General features: G+C 36.4%; 2 protein-coding genes across 4 annotated transcripts; one reads left to right on the forward strand and one right to left on the reverse strand.

Annotated features, from left to right (window-relative positions):
- Positions 1-3,157: 3,157 nt before the first annotated feature.
- LOC130737409 (serine/threonine-protein kinase SRK2E-like) lies at positions 3,158-7,727 on the forward strand. Its single transcript, XM_057589171.1, has 9 exons — positions 3,158-3,653; positions 4,492-4,566; positions 4,648-4,749; positions 4,832-4,885; positions 5,128-5,220; positions 5,433-5,525; positions 6,712-6,816; positions 6,896-6,994; positions 7,182-7,727. Exons 1-9 carry the CDS (start codon positions 3,471-3,473, stop codon positions 7,479-7,481), a joined length of 1,104 nt encoding a protein of 367 aa, XP_057445154.1. The 5' UTR covers positions 3,158-3,470; the 3' UTR covers positions 7,482-7,727.
- A 1,883-nt stretch (positions 7,728-9,610) lies between these two features.
- Positions 9,611-18,634, reverse strand: LOC130737410 (uncharacterized). Of its 3 annotated transcripts, XR_009018675.1 has the most exons (6): positions 18,429-18,633; positions 17,274-17,702; positions 16,420-16,658; positions 10,812-10,977; positions 9,970-10,008; positions 9,611-9,762 (listed from the first exon to the last, which is right to left on the reverse strand). XR_009018675.1 is itself a non-coding variant. In XM_057589172.1 (4 exons), exons 1-3 carry the CDS (start codon positions 18,519-18,521, stop codon positions 16,455-16,457), a joined length of 726 nt encoding a protein of 241 aa, XP_057445155.1. In that variant the 5' UTR covers positions 18,522-18,633; the 3' UTR covers positions 10,442-10,977; positions 16,420-16,454. The 3 variants fall into 3 exon arrangements, 1 of the variants encoding a protein (XP_057445155.1); XR_009018676.1 differs by lacking the exons at positions 9,611-9,762; positions 9,970-10,008 and adding an exon at positions 11,906-12,045 and having other exon boundaries at positions 10,442-10,977; positions 18,429-18,634; XM_057589172.1 differs by lacking the exons at positions 9,611-9,762; positions 9,970-10,008 and having other exon boundaries at positions 10,442-10,977.
- Between the last annotated feature and the right edge of the window lie 2,959 nt (positions 18,635-21,593).

Below are 21,593 nucleotides of genomic sequence, written 5' to 3' on the forward strand. Positions count from 1 at the left end.
TACTTGCTTCTAGGCATAGAGTGAGGGTAGGGTTTTGTTGGCCTGAATAATCATGCTATCATACCTCTTATGAATGTTTAAGTACACAAGGAATTGGGCTTACCTTTCAATTTGAGAGAATTACTTTTGTGAGGAATCAACTAGTAAGTACTTAGGCTATAACAACAAGAGTTAAATCAAGGTTTCACATGCATAGGATAGGTGGACTAAAATGGATTAGATGATCAAAAACCCAAGGCAATTTCCCATCATTTGTTTTTCACAACTTATTCATTATTGCTCTTTTGCAAATCTTTTGTCACAATCAACCATAACCAATCTTGGAAATTTACTGCTTTAAGAACTTGCAAACTTTAGGCTTAAATCAACAATTCTCACTCAAAATCCCTGTGGTTCGATATTTTAAAACCCGGAGGTATTTGTACACTTGCGAATTGACCAACAGAATGTGAATCAGTTCTATAATGGAATTAATAGGAATTTAGTACAGAATTAATAGGAATTCAGGTAAAATCCTTAAAATTTAATTTCTTATGTATACTTAAGTGTGAAGAATATCTTTAAAAAAAAAGTGTGAAGAATATGAAGATGGACATGGATCTTGGTGTTTTAGACTGTTTTCTTGCAAAATATTTGTAATCCTTTTAATTCATAAAGTTCATGTCAAAGGCTTTCATGTTGTGCATCTGATAAGATTGAAATACTCATATTTCTTTCGAGAAATGTTGACGCGTTCATGAGCTGTTGATATTTCCGCATGTTTAAGGTTTGAAACTTAATCTCTTATGAAGCTAAATCACGAACTCTCTTCCTCTTGGTAGTTTTTTCTTCCTTCCGCTCTCTATCCTAATTAATTGCTTTGCTTTCTGATTCTTCTTTTCATTGCATCACCAATTTCTAATTCATCTTTTTGCACTTTCACATTTATAGATACCAATGTGTTGATGGCTAATCTTATTGATAGAGTTTGAGCAGTGCATAAAAAAATCCTTTATTATCAATGTAATTATTCCCTTGAAAAAACTATTAAATTGATACATGGAAAAAATTATATTTTAAAAAAATAATACAAATATCACACAAACAACAAAAATGAATATCCCCGTGCATCGCACGGGTAAAAAGTACTAGTATATATATATATGTAAAGCACACTTGAGTTTTAGCATTAAATACATAAGCTAAACTCAAGTGTTGCATTGTATTAAAAGCATACAAACAAAAAAAACTTTGTAATAAATATATTAAACAATAATAAAATTAAAATGAAAAAAATTATATTGTAAAAAATTATTCAACTACTTACATTAAATAAAAACATTCAAAAACTTAAAATTTACATGAATTTTGTATTTCACAAATATTAAAAATTAAATTTAATATGAAAATAATATTTATTAAAAAAAATTAGATTAAATAGTATTAAAATAAAAAATTCTATTTATATGTAAAGGAGACTTGAGTTTTACATTAAATACCTTAAACCATAAAACTCTCATATCTTTGTATTAAAATACATTAAAAAATAATAAATTTTCTTTGTAATAATATATTAAAAAATAGTTAAAAACTAAAAAAAGAATTGTATTGTGAAAAAATATTCAATTGCTTACTTAAATAACAACATTCATCAAATTTTTGACTTTTTTAATAGAAAAAACACTGAAATTATTAAGTTTTGCATTTGACAAATATTAAAATTAAAATTATTTAACAGTAAATAATATGGATAAAATATTTTAAATTTGAAAAATTCCGCTAAAAAGTATTTAATATTAACTATAACATATATGTGCATTATCGAAAAAAAATATTTAAATATTTTTTTTATCTATGATATATTAGTAAAAATTACTCGAGGAAGCATAATAGAGAAAAACAATAATCTCTAAAGTTGAAGAAATGTTTGTTGTGATGCCTAACATATCCACTTAACGTGATCATAGAGCCACAAGAGATTAGCATCATGACTATCGGCTGTGAGGAAACATTGAAAACCAAATAAGTTGAAAAAAAAAATTTAATTTACAAGATAATATTTTAGGCTATTGAAGTTCTCACTTATTGTAATTCAAAAATGTAAAATTAATTTACTCTTCTTGGTCTTGACATGTCACAACACATGTCTTTTCAAGTAAGAAATATAAACTATAATAATTATTATTGACTATTTTTATGCAAATATATATTGTTGGTAAACCCGTGCAACGCACGGGTATAATATCTAGTTAATGTAAGCTAAAAAAACCCATCCTGCACTTGTAAGATATATGCCACTAAAATTACTTTCGTTACAGAAAACTGCTGCTCCACGTTTGTGCACATAAATGACTTGTAACCCATTCTCTATTGAATGTTACAAAAATCTTCAACTCATTTTGTAACTATGTTAATAAGTTAAGTTATATGTGATAATTTCTTTCCATTCATAAAAAAAAGTTACGTGTTATAAAGCTAATAAAAACGATAATAATTAGAGATTAATTGCGTTGTAATGACAGTGTAAAGTTTTACACCATCATTTAATCACAACATTTCAATTTATATTTTAAATATTATATTAAATTCAAAATTAATTATGAGCTACCAAAATGGAATGATGTGATTAAATGACGTTGTAAAACGTATTTACGCTATCGGTGCATAGAAATTAATCTCATAATAACTTAGTGCAAATTATTAAAATAATATTTTTAAAAAGGGTAACTGTCATATTATTTTTGAATAATGATAGTAATATAAAAGAAAATTTTGCATGGGCAGGGACCCCAGCTCCAGCGTATTTTCACTATGCTTGAGGACCTTCCAGATGTGGTGGCTCTGTTCTTAGCTCGAGATTTTTTAGTGTTAGTTTTCTTTCGGTAATTTTCCTATGTACCAAAAAATAAAGTTATTTTCTTAAAATATTTTTTATTGAGGGCATGTAAGTCTTTTTAAAAAAATATCTCTATCTTTCCTTCCACACTCTCTCCAACCAAACAACCCACAAATTCTATCATTTTTCATCCTCTATCCTTATTTTCCCTTTCTTTCCTCCCACTTTTCTTTCTTCTCCCTTTCTTTCCTAATCAAACATAGCATTAAGATATTGACCAATTGAGTCTGATTGTGAATCAGTTTTTTTCTCCAATTATAACTTATCATTGGTATTGCTGAAAGCAAGAAATAGTAGTTAAGAAACAAAAATATCTGCTCCCTTATTCATCTCAGATGCTGAGGTTTTCGATAACATCGAAAAGATAAACTTAGTGTGAAAGAAAGACAACACAATTACACAAACCCCATCACTAAGAAAGAAAGAAAGAAAAAAAGAGAGTTTGTTCACGTTCACTAGCTTACCACCGCCCTTATGCACCAGCATCTTCCATCTTCAACCACTGCAAAGATCTGATCTGTGTTTTGGATATCTCAATGTGAGAGTTGAGTTTTGTAAGAAAAAAAAGTTGATATTGTTATCAAGTGTGGAAGAAATGGATCGTTTTGCGGGCACTGTTGGGTCAGGAATGGATATTCCGATCAAGATCATGCATGATAGTGACAGGTATGAGCTTGTGCGTGATATTGGGTCTGGGAATTTTGGTGTGGCTAGGCTCATGAAGGACAAACACACTGGGGAGCTTGTTGCAGTCAAGTATATTGAGAGAGGTGATAAGGTTTGAGCCTAATTTGTCTATACTTCTCTCTTTTTGTTGTTGCTTGCTAAGTTCTGGTTTATGGGTATGTGGGTGGAAATTTGGCAATTGAGTTATTGGTTTTCACTTTTCATGTCAAAGATCACTTTTTCAGAAGGTATTGATTGATTGGTTTTTTTTTTTTTTTTTTTTTGTAATTGTCTTTGATGGAATGGATGTTTTTGATGGTGGGTGTTTTAGTTTTGAGTTGGATAGGGCAAAATAGGTAGTGATTATTTCATGGTGGTATACATATCTTGGTTTCAGTCTTTTTAAGAATTCAGCTCCATATGTGTCTGCCCTCTTGAGTCATAGTGTTGATTTTGTTAGACTTGTATACTTGAATGTGAAACTAGTTTTGGTTTCTCTCCTCAATTGAGCTCATAGCATGTGTGGAAATCGTTCTACAATTGATTTTAATTAGAAATCAATTCTAGGGAGAAAGCTTCTTCTAGATGCTATAATTAGAAATCAATTCTAGGGAGAAAGCTCATAGAATTCTTTTTTATTACGTGCACATGATGATCAATTTGATTTTTTGTAATGTTTTAGCCTAATTCTAAACATTGGTTGTGGTTGTAAAATTGAAAGTAATATTGCTCTTGTAAGCTTGATGGCAGGCCTTAACTTGATTGCCTTGATTCAGTAACCCATATTTGCACCTCTATTCCCCCTTACAAGGAAGCTTATTTCCTCTACTCTGACAATCTCAATGATTTTTGTGTTTGTGGGCTTGAATTAATTGAAGTTTGGAAGAGTTGCATGAATACGATTTTTTCTGCTTGATTTTGAGCTTTACCGTACTTATTTTTTTTAACAGATAGATGAAAATGTACAAAGGGAAATTATAAATCACAGATCACTGAGGCATCCCAATATTGTCAGGTTCAAGGAGGTTTGTACTCTTTACACTGTACACATCCAATCTTCCTACCTGAGATGCATTTTAATTAGTTCTCATACTGTGAAAATATAGGTAATACTGACCCCTACACATTTAGCTATCGTGATGGAATATGCTTCTGGAGGAGAGCTATTTGAGCGAATATGCAATGCAGGGCGGTTCAATGAGGATGAGGTTCTTATCTATGGAATTCAAGCATTTTTGTTGAGGTACTGCTATTGCAGTTCCCTCTAATGCCTATTATACTGTCCTGCAGGCACGCTTCTTCTTCCAACAGCTTATATCTGGTGTTAGCTACTGTCATTCAATGGTATGTGAGTTCACCACATCTAGTGCATGTTTGGAAATTCTTCTAAAATTGATTTAAAGCCAAAATCAATTATGGAGAGAAACTTCGGTGAGTAGCTTTTGGGTGCCATAATTGATTCTGAAGAAAGAGAAGTTAATCCAAACATGCTATTAGTCTTTAACTTTTACAACAGCACATTTGCGACCCAAAAGATATAGTGAAATGTCTTACTAGAATATCTCTCTTTGTCTTCTCTAATATAGCAAGTTTGCCATCGTGACTTAAAGTTGGAGAACACATTGCTTGATGGTAGTCCAGCTCCGCGTTTGAAGATTTGTGATTTTGGTTATTCAAAGGTATACTTTCCTTCTTCATTCTGTTGATATCTTCAGGTTCATAGTACCTGCATTCCAGATTATTGCAATTGTATTTGAACTGAGCGCTATTAAAAAAGTTAATTAAACTTCTATTTTCCACCAAGATCTCGCAAATTTCTTTGTTCGTCCTTTACCTGGGGTGGATTATTTGTGATATCTATGATGCAAAGTTTGACTCTTCTTTTTTGCAGTCCTCAGTCTTACATTCACAACCAAAATCTACAGTTGGTACCCCTGCATATATCGCTCCTGAAATTTTGCTTAAGAAGGAATATGATGGCAAGGTATTTGGTAACTTCAATCTCCTGAAGAAAATTCATCTAACTAGTGAATTCTGAGAATTTCAGTTGAGATGTTCTTTATTTTAGCTCTGTGCTTTAGCATGTTTTGTTTATGTTGTAGTTTTATCTTTACCTTGGCCATTTTACTTATAACTTCCATTTTGTAAATTGGCATTTGTGACGACAATCACTTGTTAATTGGTTCAATGAAAGACTCACTATTAACTGATAGTTCTAGTTTCACCTCAGAAAAACTAGAAAGATATGTTGTACAATGATCAGTGTTCTTCCTCAACCTCTGGATCTTGGTCAGCAATTCCTACTCAAGGATGCATGGTGGTGCTCGGCTATAAGGATGGATGGAACAAGGCGGAGCACTGTAACTGCAAAAGGCATTTCGACGCTCAAGTCAGACAAGTGTGATTAGAGTATAAGGAAGATCAATAGAGAGCATAGAGTCTACCTTTCTTTGTAATGATAGTATTTATACCTGGTTCATACATGGGACTTCTTTGTCTCATCGGCTACTGAGCAGTAACCGCTTGCCAGCATGGCATAACTGTTTGCCCCCGTGGCATAATCACCTAATCATTGATTAAATGGCCTAACCAACCTTGCATTGCTGGCATAACTGATTTGTATAGCCGTCTTCCATGCGTCAAGTCTGACCCTGGCCCAGCAATGAACAGGTCAATTGGGCCTTAACTCTTTGGGCTGGCTGGCCGGATCTCGACCTAGAACAATCAGGAATATAATTGGATTGTCACTTGTTTAGCCTCATCCAACGTGTTTAGGTCATTTGGTTTGTTCTAGACTTTGGTTACCAACTGGAGTTGATGTTTTAGTATCCATTGGAGAAAGACCTACCATAATGGTCAATGTAAAAGTATTTCTCACCTTAACCAAATATTCACCTCCTCCTTCTCCAAATAAATGAAGAAAAACAACTGTAGAGAATGGAAATATTTTTCTATTTAAGACTCATTGCACCTGCTGTTTGTATCCCCAATGTGAATGTTTCTTTTCTTCTTATTACTTTTTCTTTGTACGTTTGTGTTGAGTGGCAGCTGCGTTGAGAGGGAAATTTCCATAAACATCAGAGTAATGCATAAGCACTGGTTTCAGACTAGCACTTTTTTTCTTGTTTACTAATTCTTTGTACTGATGTTGTTACTCAACTATGACTCAGCTTGCAGATGTGTGGTCTTGTGGGGTGACTTTATATGTGATGTTGGTGGGCGCATATCCTTTCGAGGATCCTGATGAACCTAAGAATTTCCGGAAGACAATTCATGTAACCTTGCACACCTTTTTTAGGTCAATGCAGCAATAACATTGAATTACTCTTCTGAAATCTTGGATTTTGCTTGCAGAGGATTATGAAAGTCCAGTACTCAATTCCTGATTATGTTCATGTATCTCCTGAGTGCTGTCATCTTATCTCAAGGATCTTTGTTGCAGACCCTGCACAGGTCATTTCCCAAAACTTACGTGTTTTATTTACATAATTGAGCCCTATTGTCATATATTTCCCTTATAAAGAGTTGAAGAAATGTACACTTCTATTACATCCTCCTCTTTTGTTTCTTTTTTCCTTTTCTAATTGCTGAAGGACGATGGCATGATATTTCAACTAGAAACTAATTTTATTTGAAGCAGAGAATAAGTATTCCCGAGATTCGAAACCATGGGTGGTTTTTGAAGAACCTTCCAGCTGATCTGATGGTTGAGAATGTGAAAATGAACAACCAGTTTCAGGAGCCTGATCAACCAATGCAGAGCAATGAAGAAATCATGCAGATAATTAGTGAGGCTACAATTCCTGCTGCCGGAACTCAGACTCTCGACCAGTATCTGACCGGTGGCTTGGACATTGATGACGACGAGATGGATGAGGACCTCGAATCCGATGCTGACCTTGAAATTGATAGCAGTGGAGAAATAGTATATGCTATGTAAGCAATGATTACTCACTTCTGGGTTAATTTAAATAGTATACCATGGGTTTGTATGTTTCTGTGGGTTTGGAATATATAGAAGAAAAAGATTTCACATCTACATGGAAGGGATTCTATGATATTAATTTCCTAATACTGTTAGAGGATCCATCCTGCTTGTATTTATGGTCGCTCCTAATTACATGCTGCTTTGTATTGATACAAATGATGGTGTTATATTATGAAGTGTTTATCTTTCCCTTCCACACTACTTTTTTTTATGTCATATGACCGTTTGTTGACTATTTTCTTTTACTGGCATTTACTACCCGTTCTAATGTAAATCAAAGAGCACTTATTGGAGATTATTAGTACATTTTCTAGTAGATAAGCTCGAATAAGCCTAGACCCAACCGGCCCCTATTTGAGTTTGGGGTTCCACTCTTGAAGATTTGGTGGCTTGGAATTTTGATGAGTGCATCCTTAATTGGTTCTTAGGCAAGGATGCTAACAGTAACATTGTCAACTGATGGGATCCCAAACTGAGCCAATCCTTTTTATTAAAAATGTTAAATTCATTTTATGTACATTATTAAATCAATCATTAAATTTAGCATGTACAACAAAAATTTCCTTCAGTTATTTTTCCTTTTTAATCCTTTTCCCCCATCCATCATCCGCAGACCACTGATTTTGCATTAATAAATATCCTAAAGTCCTTGCATCAAGTTTAATTATGTAGGGGGCTTAAAAAAAGTTTAATTATGTAGGGAAAAACTTTAGTGAAGAGTTTTTAAAATTAACATGAAAACTCATAGAGAACGATTATAATTATAATGTGTATTTAAACTTTTTATAGTAATATATTATGTTTTTAAGGCTGCAAATTTATTTGTATATATTTCACCACAACTTGAAATTCATGGATCCGTCATTGTTCCTACCCCTACGTTCACCAAAGCAAGGTAGATCTGAAAAATTCGGGTAGGGGCACCAACTGCACGCAAGCATCCTTTCAAACCCTAGAAACCCTCTCTAGTATCCATTCATCACACTCACCATCCACCCTTCCTTAGATGCTTTCACTCAAAGCCTGAAAGGACAATTACACTTCTTAGTACCGGTGCCCTGACGCTTTAAGACTTCCTTGTGCGGAACATATTTTCCCACTGTTCACATCCTAATATCATAAAGGTCTTCTTGTTTTTTTTTTTTGTCAAATAAAGGTCTTCTTGTTAACACCACCATTACCAGACCTCGTGATAACAATAACAAAGCCCAATTACTTCCCAAGATTACGAGCTCATTCCAATACGTCATCCTGATAATCAAACACCTACAAGCACATACAATTGGTCATTACAAGGTCACTTAAGATTAAGTTTATTATTGTCAGACATAAACAGTAAGTTACCTTATCCGTGGTGAGTGCTCATGTATAGTTCACAAAAAATGGCTCGTCTTGCACATCCTCTGTGTTTACTAACTTCCCAGATAATGACTTATCTTCCGGCTTGTCAACTTCATAGGACTTAAATGGACTCATGGTAATACCTTCTACATTGGCAAAAACAATGGTAAACAACCATGCAACCCTGCAATTTTTCCAATTTTTTCTGCATTCTGATATGTTTCGCACTTTAAAGTGCGTTAACTAGTGCGTAGTTAACGCACTTCAAACTAAATTTAAAACTTAACTTAAACGCACTTTAAAGTGCGAACGATAGCAGAAACGAACGCGAGCGATACCTTGACCAGAGGTGATAGCGGCGATGGCGAAGGTGATGTCGCGACAATGACGGACCCAGGGGCGGATGGCAGCGACGACCAGAGCAAGGAGGGGTAGAGGAAATGAAGGATGAGGAGGAGGATGGTTTTGGAGAGAGAAATTAAGGATAAGGGGGGGGGGTTGGTGAAGGAAGAAGAAAGATGAGAGAAGATATGAGGAATGGGTGGTGGGAGGGAGATGGATAGGGGAAGTTTTTTTTTTTAAATGGATATTTCTATCATTTCACCATTTTAAGGGGGTTGAATTAGATGACGAGAAGGTGAGAATAACAATTACCTAAACCTTTTCATGCCGATTCATATCCAATATGGGATTTGCCTCCTAAATGTCATACGGGAAAATTAACGGTTGAGATCATAAGTGTAAATTTACACACACACACACACACATATATATATATATATATATATATATATTAAATTACAGTTTTTTATAAATCTCAACAACCATTAATTTCTCAGGAGCTGAGATGATTTATTTTACTCATCACTTTCCAGAAGCTAAATCCACGTTCCTGATAAAGTAGGAAATTGAAACAGATAAGCTTAGGCGACATCTAGCACATCTTTAATATTGTTATATATATTTTGAATAACATATGATATCAGTCTTAGCTATGTTTTCTCTTTCGGCAAACAGTTAATAGAATAATCATTTAAACATGCAACAAGACGGCAAACTCAAACGGCAGCTACTATAATTAGACATTAGATATGTATACCTGTCGGCTGTCCCTCTCCATGTTACCAAATTTCTGGATCTGTTATATTACACAAGTATAGATATTGACAAAGTTGAAATGATGTCAGATATGCTAATATAAAACTGCTAATAATAGTAAGTATATTTTTATAATTACTAGTAGTCTTTCAGCATGCAATATATGGAAAACTGAAAGCTCATCTGCATTATTTTTCATGTTGAACAAGCTATAACTTGGTTTAAATACACACACAAACACACACATACATTGTTAGGGTTCTAGAAATTAGGAGTAAGTTTATTTTATTTCTATCTTTTAGCTTAATGGTATTTTTTATTTTAAGAGTTATCTTAAATTTTTCTTAGTCTATCTTCTTTATTTCTCAGGGGTTCAGTTAATCATTATCAGGATCAGTTTAGCATAAATAAGAGCTCTCTCAAGAAGTTAAGGTAGCAATTGATCATTGAGTTAGAAAAAGGTTTATACCCTATAAAGGAAAAAGTATTTTAATTCAGAAAATGACAATTATGTCCCTGTTTGGGTGTTAGGGATGTCCAACCCTAACACACATAATACATCTTATCATCCATTAGCCAATTTTCTATTTTGAAAGAACAGATGCTTATAAGTATCAATGTTGTACACGAATCTTACTAGAAGGGCAGTTTGAACATGAGTCCCTAATCTATTATTTAAGTTCAAAATTGTGTACATACTCAAATGTGAAGCCAGACTAGCCCCTTCTCCAACCACAGGTTCGAAAAGCATGATAAGAGGGAAAACTTTTCTTGTACAAAAGATGAGTCAAAACTAACATCCATTTCTCGAGTACAGTTTATCTATATGCTTCTAATGCTTACCCATCTATTATCAGGGTCATTCAACACAGCCAAATCTTCCATTTCCAAGACAAACTACAGTAACCAAACATAGCAGTCTGCATCTTTTCTCAACAAAGTTTCAATAAAATCTCAAAGGAGTTGCTTAATTCTCCAACAGGTCTTCGCAAATAAAAACATTTGCTTCCTGCATCAAAGCAAATATAAGTTAATGATCGATTCATCAATAACATTTTAAAAAAGAAAATTGTTAAACAAACAACTTAAGTCATCTTAAACATGATATTGAGTTATTGAGTAGTAAACTGTACACAAATGTTACATTGTAGGATGAATACAATACAAGAGAATTTCTCTATATAGCAGTCCTCGTTGTTCAATATGCAACTCAAGTCAGCTTGGACATGATACTGACAACCAAAACTATATAATGTTGCATGATTAATACAAGAGAACTTTATCATGTGGTGAACTATAATTATTTTTATTTTCAGTCAACAAACTAGCCTTATTTACTACACAATCTAATAACAAACTAACAATAGCAAGCACTGGGAAATCGATCCCGCTCATGAAAGATTATGCCTCCTATGCTGAAAGGTTAAAAGACATAAATAAAGCATATGAAACAACTGCAAGTTATAATCAGAATGGGGAACAACAAAACAAAGCAATAAAAACACCGAAAATGTAATGCAAAGCCGTTCTTTGAGTTACATGAGGGATAATCAATAGCTTGATAAAAGCATAGTTATCAAGATTGGTCATTAGCGAAGTTATCAAGTGTCCGAGGTCAATAAGCTTGGCTCAAGCTTGATTAGTTTATGAATGGCTTAAATACACTTTTGGTCCCCCTACATTTACCTTTGGGTCCTAGTCCCCTTATTTTCAATTGCACGATTTTAGTCCCTATATTTTTTGAGAAGTTGCAATCAAATCCCTTTGTTAAAATACCATCTAGTTTAACAAAATTGTTTATGTGGCAGATGATGTGTTTGTTTACATCATCTTAAATGACACACAAGTTATATTTAAAAATTAAAATTACTTAAAATGTCAATAATAGTTATTCAAGAAGTATCATAATATTTTGTTTTATAATTAAAATAAATTACATTTTGGCTAAGTAAGGTAATGGACTAATGGTCCTTCATTGCTAGGGCTGGAAAGTTCGTAGAATAGGTGTTTGTCGATGGTGCCCTTTGTTTGTCGTCCCCCCACCACTTATGCCGTGATGCTTCATCCACGCTCATCCCTATTTTCAAAACCACCCAAACGTATAAGTAAGAGGACCAAAAGTACACTTAAGCCTTTATAAATGATGAACTTTATAAAAGAGTAAACCCTCAAATTGCCCGTCAAAAGATGTTTGGAATATTATTTTGGTCCTTGAGTATTAGGAACACTAAGTTGGTATCCATGGGATGATTTTGGTCATTCTATAACATGTCCTAGTAAAGCATAACTTTAGGACTACTATGATGTCAAAGAAAGTGTCATTCAAGGAACAGATGGTGGTTCTCTTAATATAAGCTAACAATTTTTATAATCTAATTTAATATTGCAAATTATAAAAAACAGAAAAATGTTGAATTACTATAAAGGTCCCTATAGTTTTACTAAAATTTAAATTTAATTTAAAGCTATAATCGCGGGCATCATAGTTGTAAAACTCTAGTTTTGAATGGTAAAAACCGTACGAGTTTACGATCCCAGGTAACCAAAACGAGCTATATCGCATGTTAACTCTGATTTTGACAAACTCAGGTGAACTTGGTAAACTCGCAAGTTTACTTCCGAGTTCACGAGTTCAACAAATAATGGAGAAAAATCAATTTGCGATAAGAATGGGAGGATGGAATAATTTCTATAGAAGGAAATAGAGAATTAATCTCTTGGTCGTTTACAAACTCAGGTTTTCAAGAGTCTGTCTCTTCACTCAGGTTTTTTGAGAGCCTGTCTCTCCACTAACAATTCCCTGAATTTTCTGATGTCTTCCACAATCAGATTTGCCCCCTATTTATAACAATTGAACATACCTATTCCTAATAGTCATAACTACTCCCACCAGACACATCTATTCAAGCATGACAACTCCCAACAGGCATAACTGTCCATAACATCCACATCTATTCAGGTACGACTACTTCTAACAGTCATAACTGTTCACGCATACTGCCCTTCAGTCAACTGTTGTGCCCCCTAGTCTGAAACCTGCCCACGGGTCGCTCCCTATCAGACAGCATTTCATGACAGTCTTTTAAGTACTAGTTTTATTCTTCACAAATCCTTCCGTTTTCCTCTATTCCCTAATATTTCTCTGACTATTGCGCACAAGAGTGAGTTGCTGCAAAATTTCTAAAATTGAGTACAAGCCTTGATTTTGAATCTTTATGCTATATAAATTCTTACTTTCAAATTATGAATTGATAATCGGAAATTGAGAGGATTAAAAAGTAGTTAGATTTTTACTCGTGTTTGAAGATCATGACTTATTTGCTCTCGTTTGAAGCTTTCAGTCTTTTACCTTATGAACATGTGTCATTTTTTTTCCTATGAACTTATGTTTAGTCATTTTATGTATGATTTAACTTGTACTGATATTTTGGTCATTGTATGATTTGGCTATTTAAGTATTATTTTAAATTTGTTGATGCTTTTCATCATTATTGTGGTTTTCTAAATATTATTTTGCATGAGGTGAACTTGCACGAGTTGAGTTTACGGGCACTACACGAGGAGTTTACGTAAACTCTCGAGTTTTTCAGCCTTGGCTGTCATATTGAAGAAATCAAACAGACTACACGGACCTATATGACTGACAGCACAATTGAATAAATCTATGTAGTTTATCCAAGTCTTCAAATAGTTGTTTATAGCTTACTTGAATTTGATAAAATAATACTTGTATTTCATAGATAATACTTGACTAGACTACAATATATATAGACTAACAAATAGATAAAAAGAAACTAAATCTATCTAAACCTATCTCTATTTAAATAGATATTATCTCTATTTAAATAGATACTAATCTAAAATAGAGAAACAAATCTAAACTATATCTCAATGAGATAAGACTAATAGTAAACTAAATCTAAACAGATATTCAACACTCCCCCTCAAGCTAAAGCTTACTTAGCTTTAAGCTTGTAACAAATCGAACCCAAGAAGAAAATTATCTTAATAGATATCCCTTAATAATGACAGTCTTGGCGAATTTCTGAATTGAATAACCTTTCAAACTTCTAGTAAATCCATGGCGATAAAAGCCAACTTCTCATACTTCAAATTGAATAATCTTTCGAACTTCTGCTAAATCCATGGGCAGGCAAAAGACAACTTCTCATACTTGATCTGGCTGAAATTGATGCAAGACAAAAACCAATTCTTCTGGAGTATCGTAGGGTAGCTGAGTCAGCAAACAAGGGCGAAAAACCAGCAACAATACGCCCGAAAACAAAACAAGGCTGAAGCAACAACTCACCAACAACAACCACACAGAAATAAAACATACTTGAGGTCGATCGATTGATGGCTTCTAAGACAAACAATGGTGTCAACTTTGACACAGACAACTCTCAAACATTAGAGAGCAGGCCAGCGCAACTCGCAGCTAGAGCCCTAAAACCAAAACCAATAACTCTCAACTAGAGAGTGGGCCAGAGCAACTTGCAGCTGAAGCCCTAAAACCAGAAAACCAAACAATCGAGACAAAACAAACGAAGGTGACATTGTCACCTTCAAAACCAAACAAAACCAAATTGCATAAAGTCAGCCAAGATCAATATAATAAGAGCATCACGAACCATGAGACGCAAACTAAGAACTCAAACAGCAAGAAACATTGCAGATGAGAAAACACAGCAGACCCACAAACCAAACTGGCAGAGGAAGACCGGACGACCATTAACGGTGGCGCCACAACACACGTCAAATAGAGGACCTTAAAAACCAAACCTGACCGAAACACAAATAGGACCAGCGAGAACAATGCAGCGCAATACAATTAGATCCAACCAAACACTTCTTGAATACACCCTCCACCAAACCAGCAACAAGGATAACGATTGTCGGCGGTGGTTGACTGTGGTCTCTATTAGGATATTTAGCAATATCCAACACTTCCCTTCAAACTATAGCATATATGTCATATGCATAGCTTGTAACAAATATAATTAAGATTTAACAATATTCAGATCTTCCCCTCAAGCTAGCGCATATATGTCATATGCATAGCTTGTAACAAATATAATTAACTTGAAAAGCAGCTGCTGCCGGAGAGAGATATTCCCAAAAATAGTCCAAAATTTATACACCAACAAACCACACAATGCAAAACCAATTCTCCACTTTAATAGAGAGCAAAAATCTTTTCCAACTCCAAAACCACATTGTGCCAACCAAAACCAAGAAACCAAAAACAAGAAACTAGAACAACCCAACACACTAATTGAGAACTGGATTGGACCAAAGAGCCACATGGTACTGCTTCATTCTGGCATCATCAGAAACTTCCAATATCACCATCCCAACGCATTGGCATTCCATATTTCCACTTCATGTAACCAATACTCTCGCTGGCAGTGAAGAATTATTATGTCATTCCAATCAAGAATTCTTGAGTAAACAATTGTTGAATCAATTCCCACAATTTCTTCCAATCACGCAACTGCATTAAAGGAAGGAAAATCTGGAGAAAACAACATCTGGAACAGAACCAGGAGGGAGAGCCAAATATCCTGACCAACTAGACTACAACGGACGAACATGTATGTGGTCGTCGCGTCGAGTTCAGGTTTGTGCGTTACCTTCACGCGCCGAAGAAGAAGGTGCGGTTGTTTTAAGTATTAAGAAACAAGGGTCAATAGGGTTCCAAGACAAAGGGGACCATAATCAGAAAGAAACGAGGCCGTAAGAAAAGGCTAGATCGAACAAGCGCGGAAGCACAGGACGAGTGAAAATAATCCAAAGAGATTTGGAAGGTCACCATGAGGGGGCTCACGGGGGAGGAGCCCCCTCACAGCGGTAGGATCGAAACTCGCTCTGATACCAACTTGAATTTGATAAAATAATACTTGTATTTCATAGATAATACTTGACTAGACTACAATATATATAGACTAACAAATAGATAAAAAGAAACTAAATCTATCTAAACCTATCTCTATTTAAATAGATATTATCTCTATTTAAATAGATACTAATCTAAAATAGAGAAACAAATCTAAACTATATCTCAATGAGATAAGACTAATAGTAAACTAAATCTAAACAGATATTCAACAAGCTTAACTGAGGATTAATGACTATTGGTGAGAAGAGACTTGTGGGAAAAAAAATCTTGGACCCAAATGCAAATTATAAACTGCATACCCAAATGAAACTCAGTGAAATTATGGGGACCTAAAAAAAATCTTAAAATTTATTTGAGTGCGACTTGAGCTTGATACTAGATTTGAGTTGATCTCATGCATTTCAGCTCAGCTCAATTTGTGCAATACATAACATTTACACATAACCAAGGAAAGAAAATATAGCCTCAAGCAGATTTCCAAGAATTACGAATATCATATGTATTGAATTTAGGATCTAACTTGTAGAATGAGTTAATAGTATTAGTACTTACTAATGAAAATGACTTTGCAGGCTGGTAACGTTACACTAACTATCTTCTTTTGAATCTGACATCTTCAAAGCTTTTGGTCTTCTATACCACAAGATTGCAAACCATAAAGTCCTCAACAGAACCCCATTTGCAAAGTGAGGAATAAATATACGTCCCCAATAAGGGTAATATGGGCCAGGCAATTTAATCATTGTGAAGAAAATGGCCACTGCAATTAAATGCCATGGAACTTCTGCATCCTGAAAACAAGACCAGGTATAAGCAACAGTAAAAGGGGAAAAATCAAAGAAGACCTAAGCTATCCTGTTATGAATTGGGGGAGGGCATCGGAGATTAGTTTCTTGTTTCTTTTTCCAATATTATGTCAAATGAAAATAATCTCAAAAAATATCAATACCAGTGTATGTCCCTAATAGAACTGCCACTGTCAATGAGGCAAGCAACTAGTTGTGGAAACTAAAATGTATATCCAAATTCAACCTGATATTCAATACAAGCTAGATGGCTAAATTGGAATCTGGAAATACAGGAAATAGGCAAGGAAATAACATTTATAGTAACCATCATGTTGTTAATCCACTGTCAAATAACGACAAAGTAAATTCATCAAGTGAAGTGAGGTCAAGTACTGCAAAAGAAACATGCTACATCGTTGGAAATTCACAATTTGGAGACAATTGGTGCTCAAAACTTTTACAAAAGAAAAAAAAAGAATAATGTATGAAGCTCAGGCATCATGACAGTTTCTTTCCAAACATTGTAAACTATTATTTAGAAGAAAACAGCTTAATGCTATGTCCAATTAATGTCTCTGATATCTAGATGATAAAATGATGCATAACCAACAATTTTACCCTCAGGCGTGGAGATAAATCTAAGGCAGTCTCTTTAAGGATCCCAGCAATAGCAACTCCAAAGAGAACCGGAAGAGGAACGAGAACTAGCTTCCTTTCATGTGCACAGTAGGATAACTCACTGATGGAGGTAACTGCAAATAAAGGTACAGATAGGTACTTGACAACAGCCAAAGTAAGATCAAGAATGAGTTGAATGAAGTTGTCCAATGCTCTGTTCCACGGGAAATTCTTCACAGGCTCAGGAGAAGTGTCCCAGAGTGTTCGTGCTTTGTCCAACAACTCTTCCAGTTTCATTTTCCTATGATCATCTGATTGATGTGCAGACATATTCATACCACAGGAGATTTTGGACCCTGTCTTCTGAGATGCACAAAATGGCTTAACACCTAAACAGCAATTGTTCTTCTCAACAAAACATGATGTACCCTGTCACAGAAAAAACAGGACTTTCCAATTGATGAAGCCATTCACCAAACCTATACTGTTGTAACTTGCAATGTACACAGGAAAAACCTTTTTTTTTTAACAGAATGTAAAAGCAGTCTACATTCAGAAACTCCAAAACAAATAATAACGGGTCATTTTCAGATTCAAGTAATGCCACAAGCACTACCACAGAATTCCTGAATGTAGATTAAGGGCCATTAAAACACATCTTGCATTTATCTACTTTCGAAGCAGTCTACATTCAACAAAAAGAGGTGTTTCCAACCGTTTAAGTGTACAGACTTTCATCCCAATCCATAAAAAGATTTTCATTGACTATTTTTATCTTGTAGTGCGTGCTAACATCGATCCATTTGCAGCAGTGGCAACAGATACTAAACATGGCCTAAGTCAATCACAAAACCTAAATTGGCGTTGTAGTGTGTGTTTGTATTTGTGTTTGAAAGTACTTACAACCCAATGAAACAAATACTCACTTGTACTTATTTGTTGTTTGGAATGTGTGCAAAGTGGGTTAGAAGCAAATGAACTGAAACTTAAACTTGAACACAAATGATAGCAAGTAATTTTCAGATTGAGTAAGGACAGAATTGTGACACATCCTATTATTCGTATGCATTTGTGATTTGACTACTCTACACTTGTACTCCAGAAATTGACAATATTGCAAAAGGGAAAGTTGAAAAGGGTAGGTGGAAGGAATACCTTGAATCCCAGAAAGGGAGGTTCGAAACGAGCGGAAACAGCAGCAGCAGCAGAAGAAGATAAGAGGTAAGAGGAGGAATAGGAGAGAGACATTTTGAATTCAGATACCCTTTGAGAGGATGCGGTGTTCAGTAGCCAAGAGCGGACCTTGTATTGTAATGGCTGCACCTTCTTTCGCAGCTCCCTCCCCCCCCCCCCCTAAATGGACATCAGATTAGCTTTTTTTTTCGATGGTTGGACATCAGATTAGCTAGTGATTAGTACTCCCTCCGGTCCTATTTATAAGCTCGAAGTATGAGAGCTAAGTGTGTCTTTTAAATGCCTTTACATGTGTCCTATTGGACATCAGATTAGCTAGTGATTAGTACTCCCTCCGGTCCTATTTATAAGTTAATTTTCTTTTTCACAATTTTTGCAATTTAAAGTTCATTTGTTTCAGTTTTTTCTTTAGAAATTCCTTTTTTAATTAATAACAAATTATAATTTTTTTTATTTTTTAGGTACAAAAAAAATCACCTTATAAAAATAAAAATCATTATTTTAAAAAATTATGAAAGCATGTTTTTTTTTTATGCTTAATACAAAGAGAACCAAAGCAAAACAAAACAGAAAAAAAACCCTCTACTACCTAACTACCATGGTACCCAAGGAGTCGGCCAGGAGCAAAGCCTCAATGTCAGGGAAGGGATCCCGGACATGGAGGAGTTGTAAGTCTTGGGACGCACCCGCTTTAGCCAAAAAATCAGTACAAGAGTTCCCTTCACGAAGGATATGCTCCACCCGAGTCACCCAAGCGTGGTTCAACAGCCCACAAATATTGCTAATGAGAACTACAAACACATGGTGCTGTGTAGGGGAGCACGCACCAGAGAAATAGCCAGCATTGAGTCGGAAAAACACACTGGACTGGGCGAGCCCCTAGAGGGGCAACGCCCAGCATGTAGCCCGCCTTGAGGCGGGGCCCTGGCCTTAAAATTGGGCCTTGATCTCGGAGGCCCAATTGGCCCAATAGGTAGTACCCAAGCTCTATAAATAGGAGGTAGTTATCAATTGTAAGAGACTTTTGCTCATTTGATGAAATAACACATGAAATTCAGCATTCTCTCTCCCATTCTCTCCCTCATTCTCTCTCTCTAGCACAATCTCTCTACTCTTAGGTACTATACCTTTCCTCAATGTTCATTCCCAGAACATTTGGCGCCGTCTGTGGGGACTGTAAACTTTCTACTCCCATTCACGTGGATTGATTGTGCAGGAAGTTATCTCTGATTGCGATTAGGCAATTCTCTGGTTTTCTGATTTTGATTCTGTGACCGGTGTTCGTTTTCCGATCGGGTTTGCGTCATTCCTAGTTTGGATGGAGACTCGACGCAGGAGGCAGCATCATTCACCAGTGCGACAGCGAATTTCGCCGCCTCGGCGGCCTCATCGAGTTGTCCTGGATTCTCCGATACGAACGGCGGGGGTACAGCCGCCTTCTCCTCCTCCATCACCACCACCTCCTCCGTCGCCTTCGCAGGTCGGATCTCTGGAGCGCTCACCAGAGAATTCACCTGCTCCGGAGCAACAACCGGCGGTGACACAGGAGCAATGGCGCCATATGATGCGCAGCATTGGCAACATCCAGCAGCGGAATGAGCATCTACAAGCTCAGTTAGATTTCTATCGCCGCGGGCAACAGGATGATGGAAGCAGGGAGGCGGATTCTGTAGCCGAGTTCCGTCCATTCTCGGAGGACGTTGAGAGTGTGGCAATTCCGGATAATATGAAAACGTTAGTTCTGGATTCCTACAGTGGAGATTCTGATCCGAAGGATCATCTACTGTATTTCAACACTAAGATGGTGATAATTGCGGCATCGGATGCGGTGAAGTGCAGGATGTTTCCATCGACGTTCAAGTCGACGGCGATGGCATGGTTCACGAATTTGCCGCGCGGATCGATTTCGAATTTCAGAGACTTTTCATCCAAGTTTCTGGTACAATTCTCGGCGAATAAAAATCAGCCGGTAACAATCAATGACCTGTACAACATTCGCCAACAAGATGGCGAGTCACTGAAGGAATACATGGCACGGTACAGCGCTGCATCGGTTAAGGTAGAAGACGAAGAACCTCGAGCTTGTGCTCTGGCATTCAAGAATGGTTTGTTACCGGGAGGGTTGAACAGCAAGTTGACACGCAAACCGGCACGTTCGATGGAAGAGATGCGTGCTCGAGCCAGCACCTATATCCTAGATGAAGAGGACGATGCTTTCAAAAGAAAGCGCGCGAAACTGGAAAAAGGCGACACGTCACCCAAGCGCACGAAAAAAGATAAGAACGGCGAAGATAAGGGGGATGGCAAGCAGCAGAGACCAGATAAGGGGAAGGCGGTATTCAAACCGACCAAGGAACAGTTGTATCCACGGCGCGATGATTATGAACAACGCCGGCCTTGGCAATCTAAGTCTCATCGCCAGCGGGAGGAGACTGATATGGTGATGAACACAGATTTATCGGATATGCTCCGAGGGGCGAGGGACGCAAATCTAGTGGATGAGCCAGAGGCCCCAAAATATCAGCCACGGGACGCCAATCCCAAGAAGTGGTGTGAGTTCCATCGGTCCGCCGGGCACGATACGGACGACTGTTGGACTTTGCAGCGGGAGATTGATAAGTTGATTCGGGCGGGATATCAAGGGAATCGCCAAGGTCCGTGGCGCAACGGTGGCGATCAAAACAAAGCGCATAAGCGAGAGGAGGAACGAACGGACAATAAGGGCAAGAAGAAGCAAGAATCAGCGGCTATCGCCACAAAAGGGGCCGATGACACGTTCGCTCAACTCTCAAGACCGCCCGTAGGGACCATAAACACCATCGCCGGAGGATTTGGCGGCGGTGGCGACACCCATGCGGCGCGAAAGCGTCATGTTCGAGCAGTTAATTCGGTTCATGAAGTTGCTTTCGGATTCGTGCACCCTGACATCACAATCTCGATGGCAGACTTTGAGGGGATAAAACCCCACAAGGACGACCCGATAGTGGTGCAATTAAGGTTGAATAGTTTCAACGTCAGAAGGGTACTTCTGGATCAGGGTAGTTCGGCTGATATTATCTACGGTGACGCATTCGACAAGTTGGGACTAACTGACAATGATCTAACTCCGTATGCGGGAACCCTGGT

The sequence above is a fragment of the Lotus japonicus genome, chromosome 2, assembly GCF_012489685.1.
Source record: "Lotus japonicus ecotype B-129 chromosome 2, LjGifu_v1.2".
NCBI lineage: Eukaryota > Viridiplantae > Streptophyta > Magnoliopsida > Fabales > Fabaceae > Lotus > Lotus japonicus.

Excerpts from the sequence above, each read along its gene's own strand:
- LOC130737409 (XM_057589171.1), top strand. The coding sequence starts at position 3,471 with ATGGATCGTTTTGCGGGCACTGTTGGGTCAGGAATGGATATTCCGATC. Across the intron at positions 4,567-4,647 it reads ATATTGTCAGGTTCAAGGAG|GTAATACTGACCCCTACACA; the intron begins GTTTGTACTCTT and ends GTGAAAATATAG. Across the intron at positions 4,750-4,831 it reads GGCGGTTCAATGAGGATGAG|GCACGCTTCTTCTTCCAACA; the intron begins GTTCTTATCTAT and ends ACTGTCCTGCAG.
- LOC130737410 (XM_057589172.1), bottom strand. The coding sequence starts at position 18,521 with ATGTCTCTCTCCTATTCCTCCTCTTACCTCTTATCTTCTTCTGCTGCT. Across the intron at positions 17,703-18,428 it reads CTCCCTTTCTGGGATTCAAG|GGTACATCATGTTTTGTTGA; the intron begins GTATTCCTTCCA and ends TTTCTGTGACAG. Across the intron at positions 16,659-17,273 it reads ATTTATCTCCACGCCTGAGG|GATGCAGAAGTTCCATGGCA; the intron begins GTAAAATTGTTG and ends TCTTGTTTTCAG.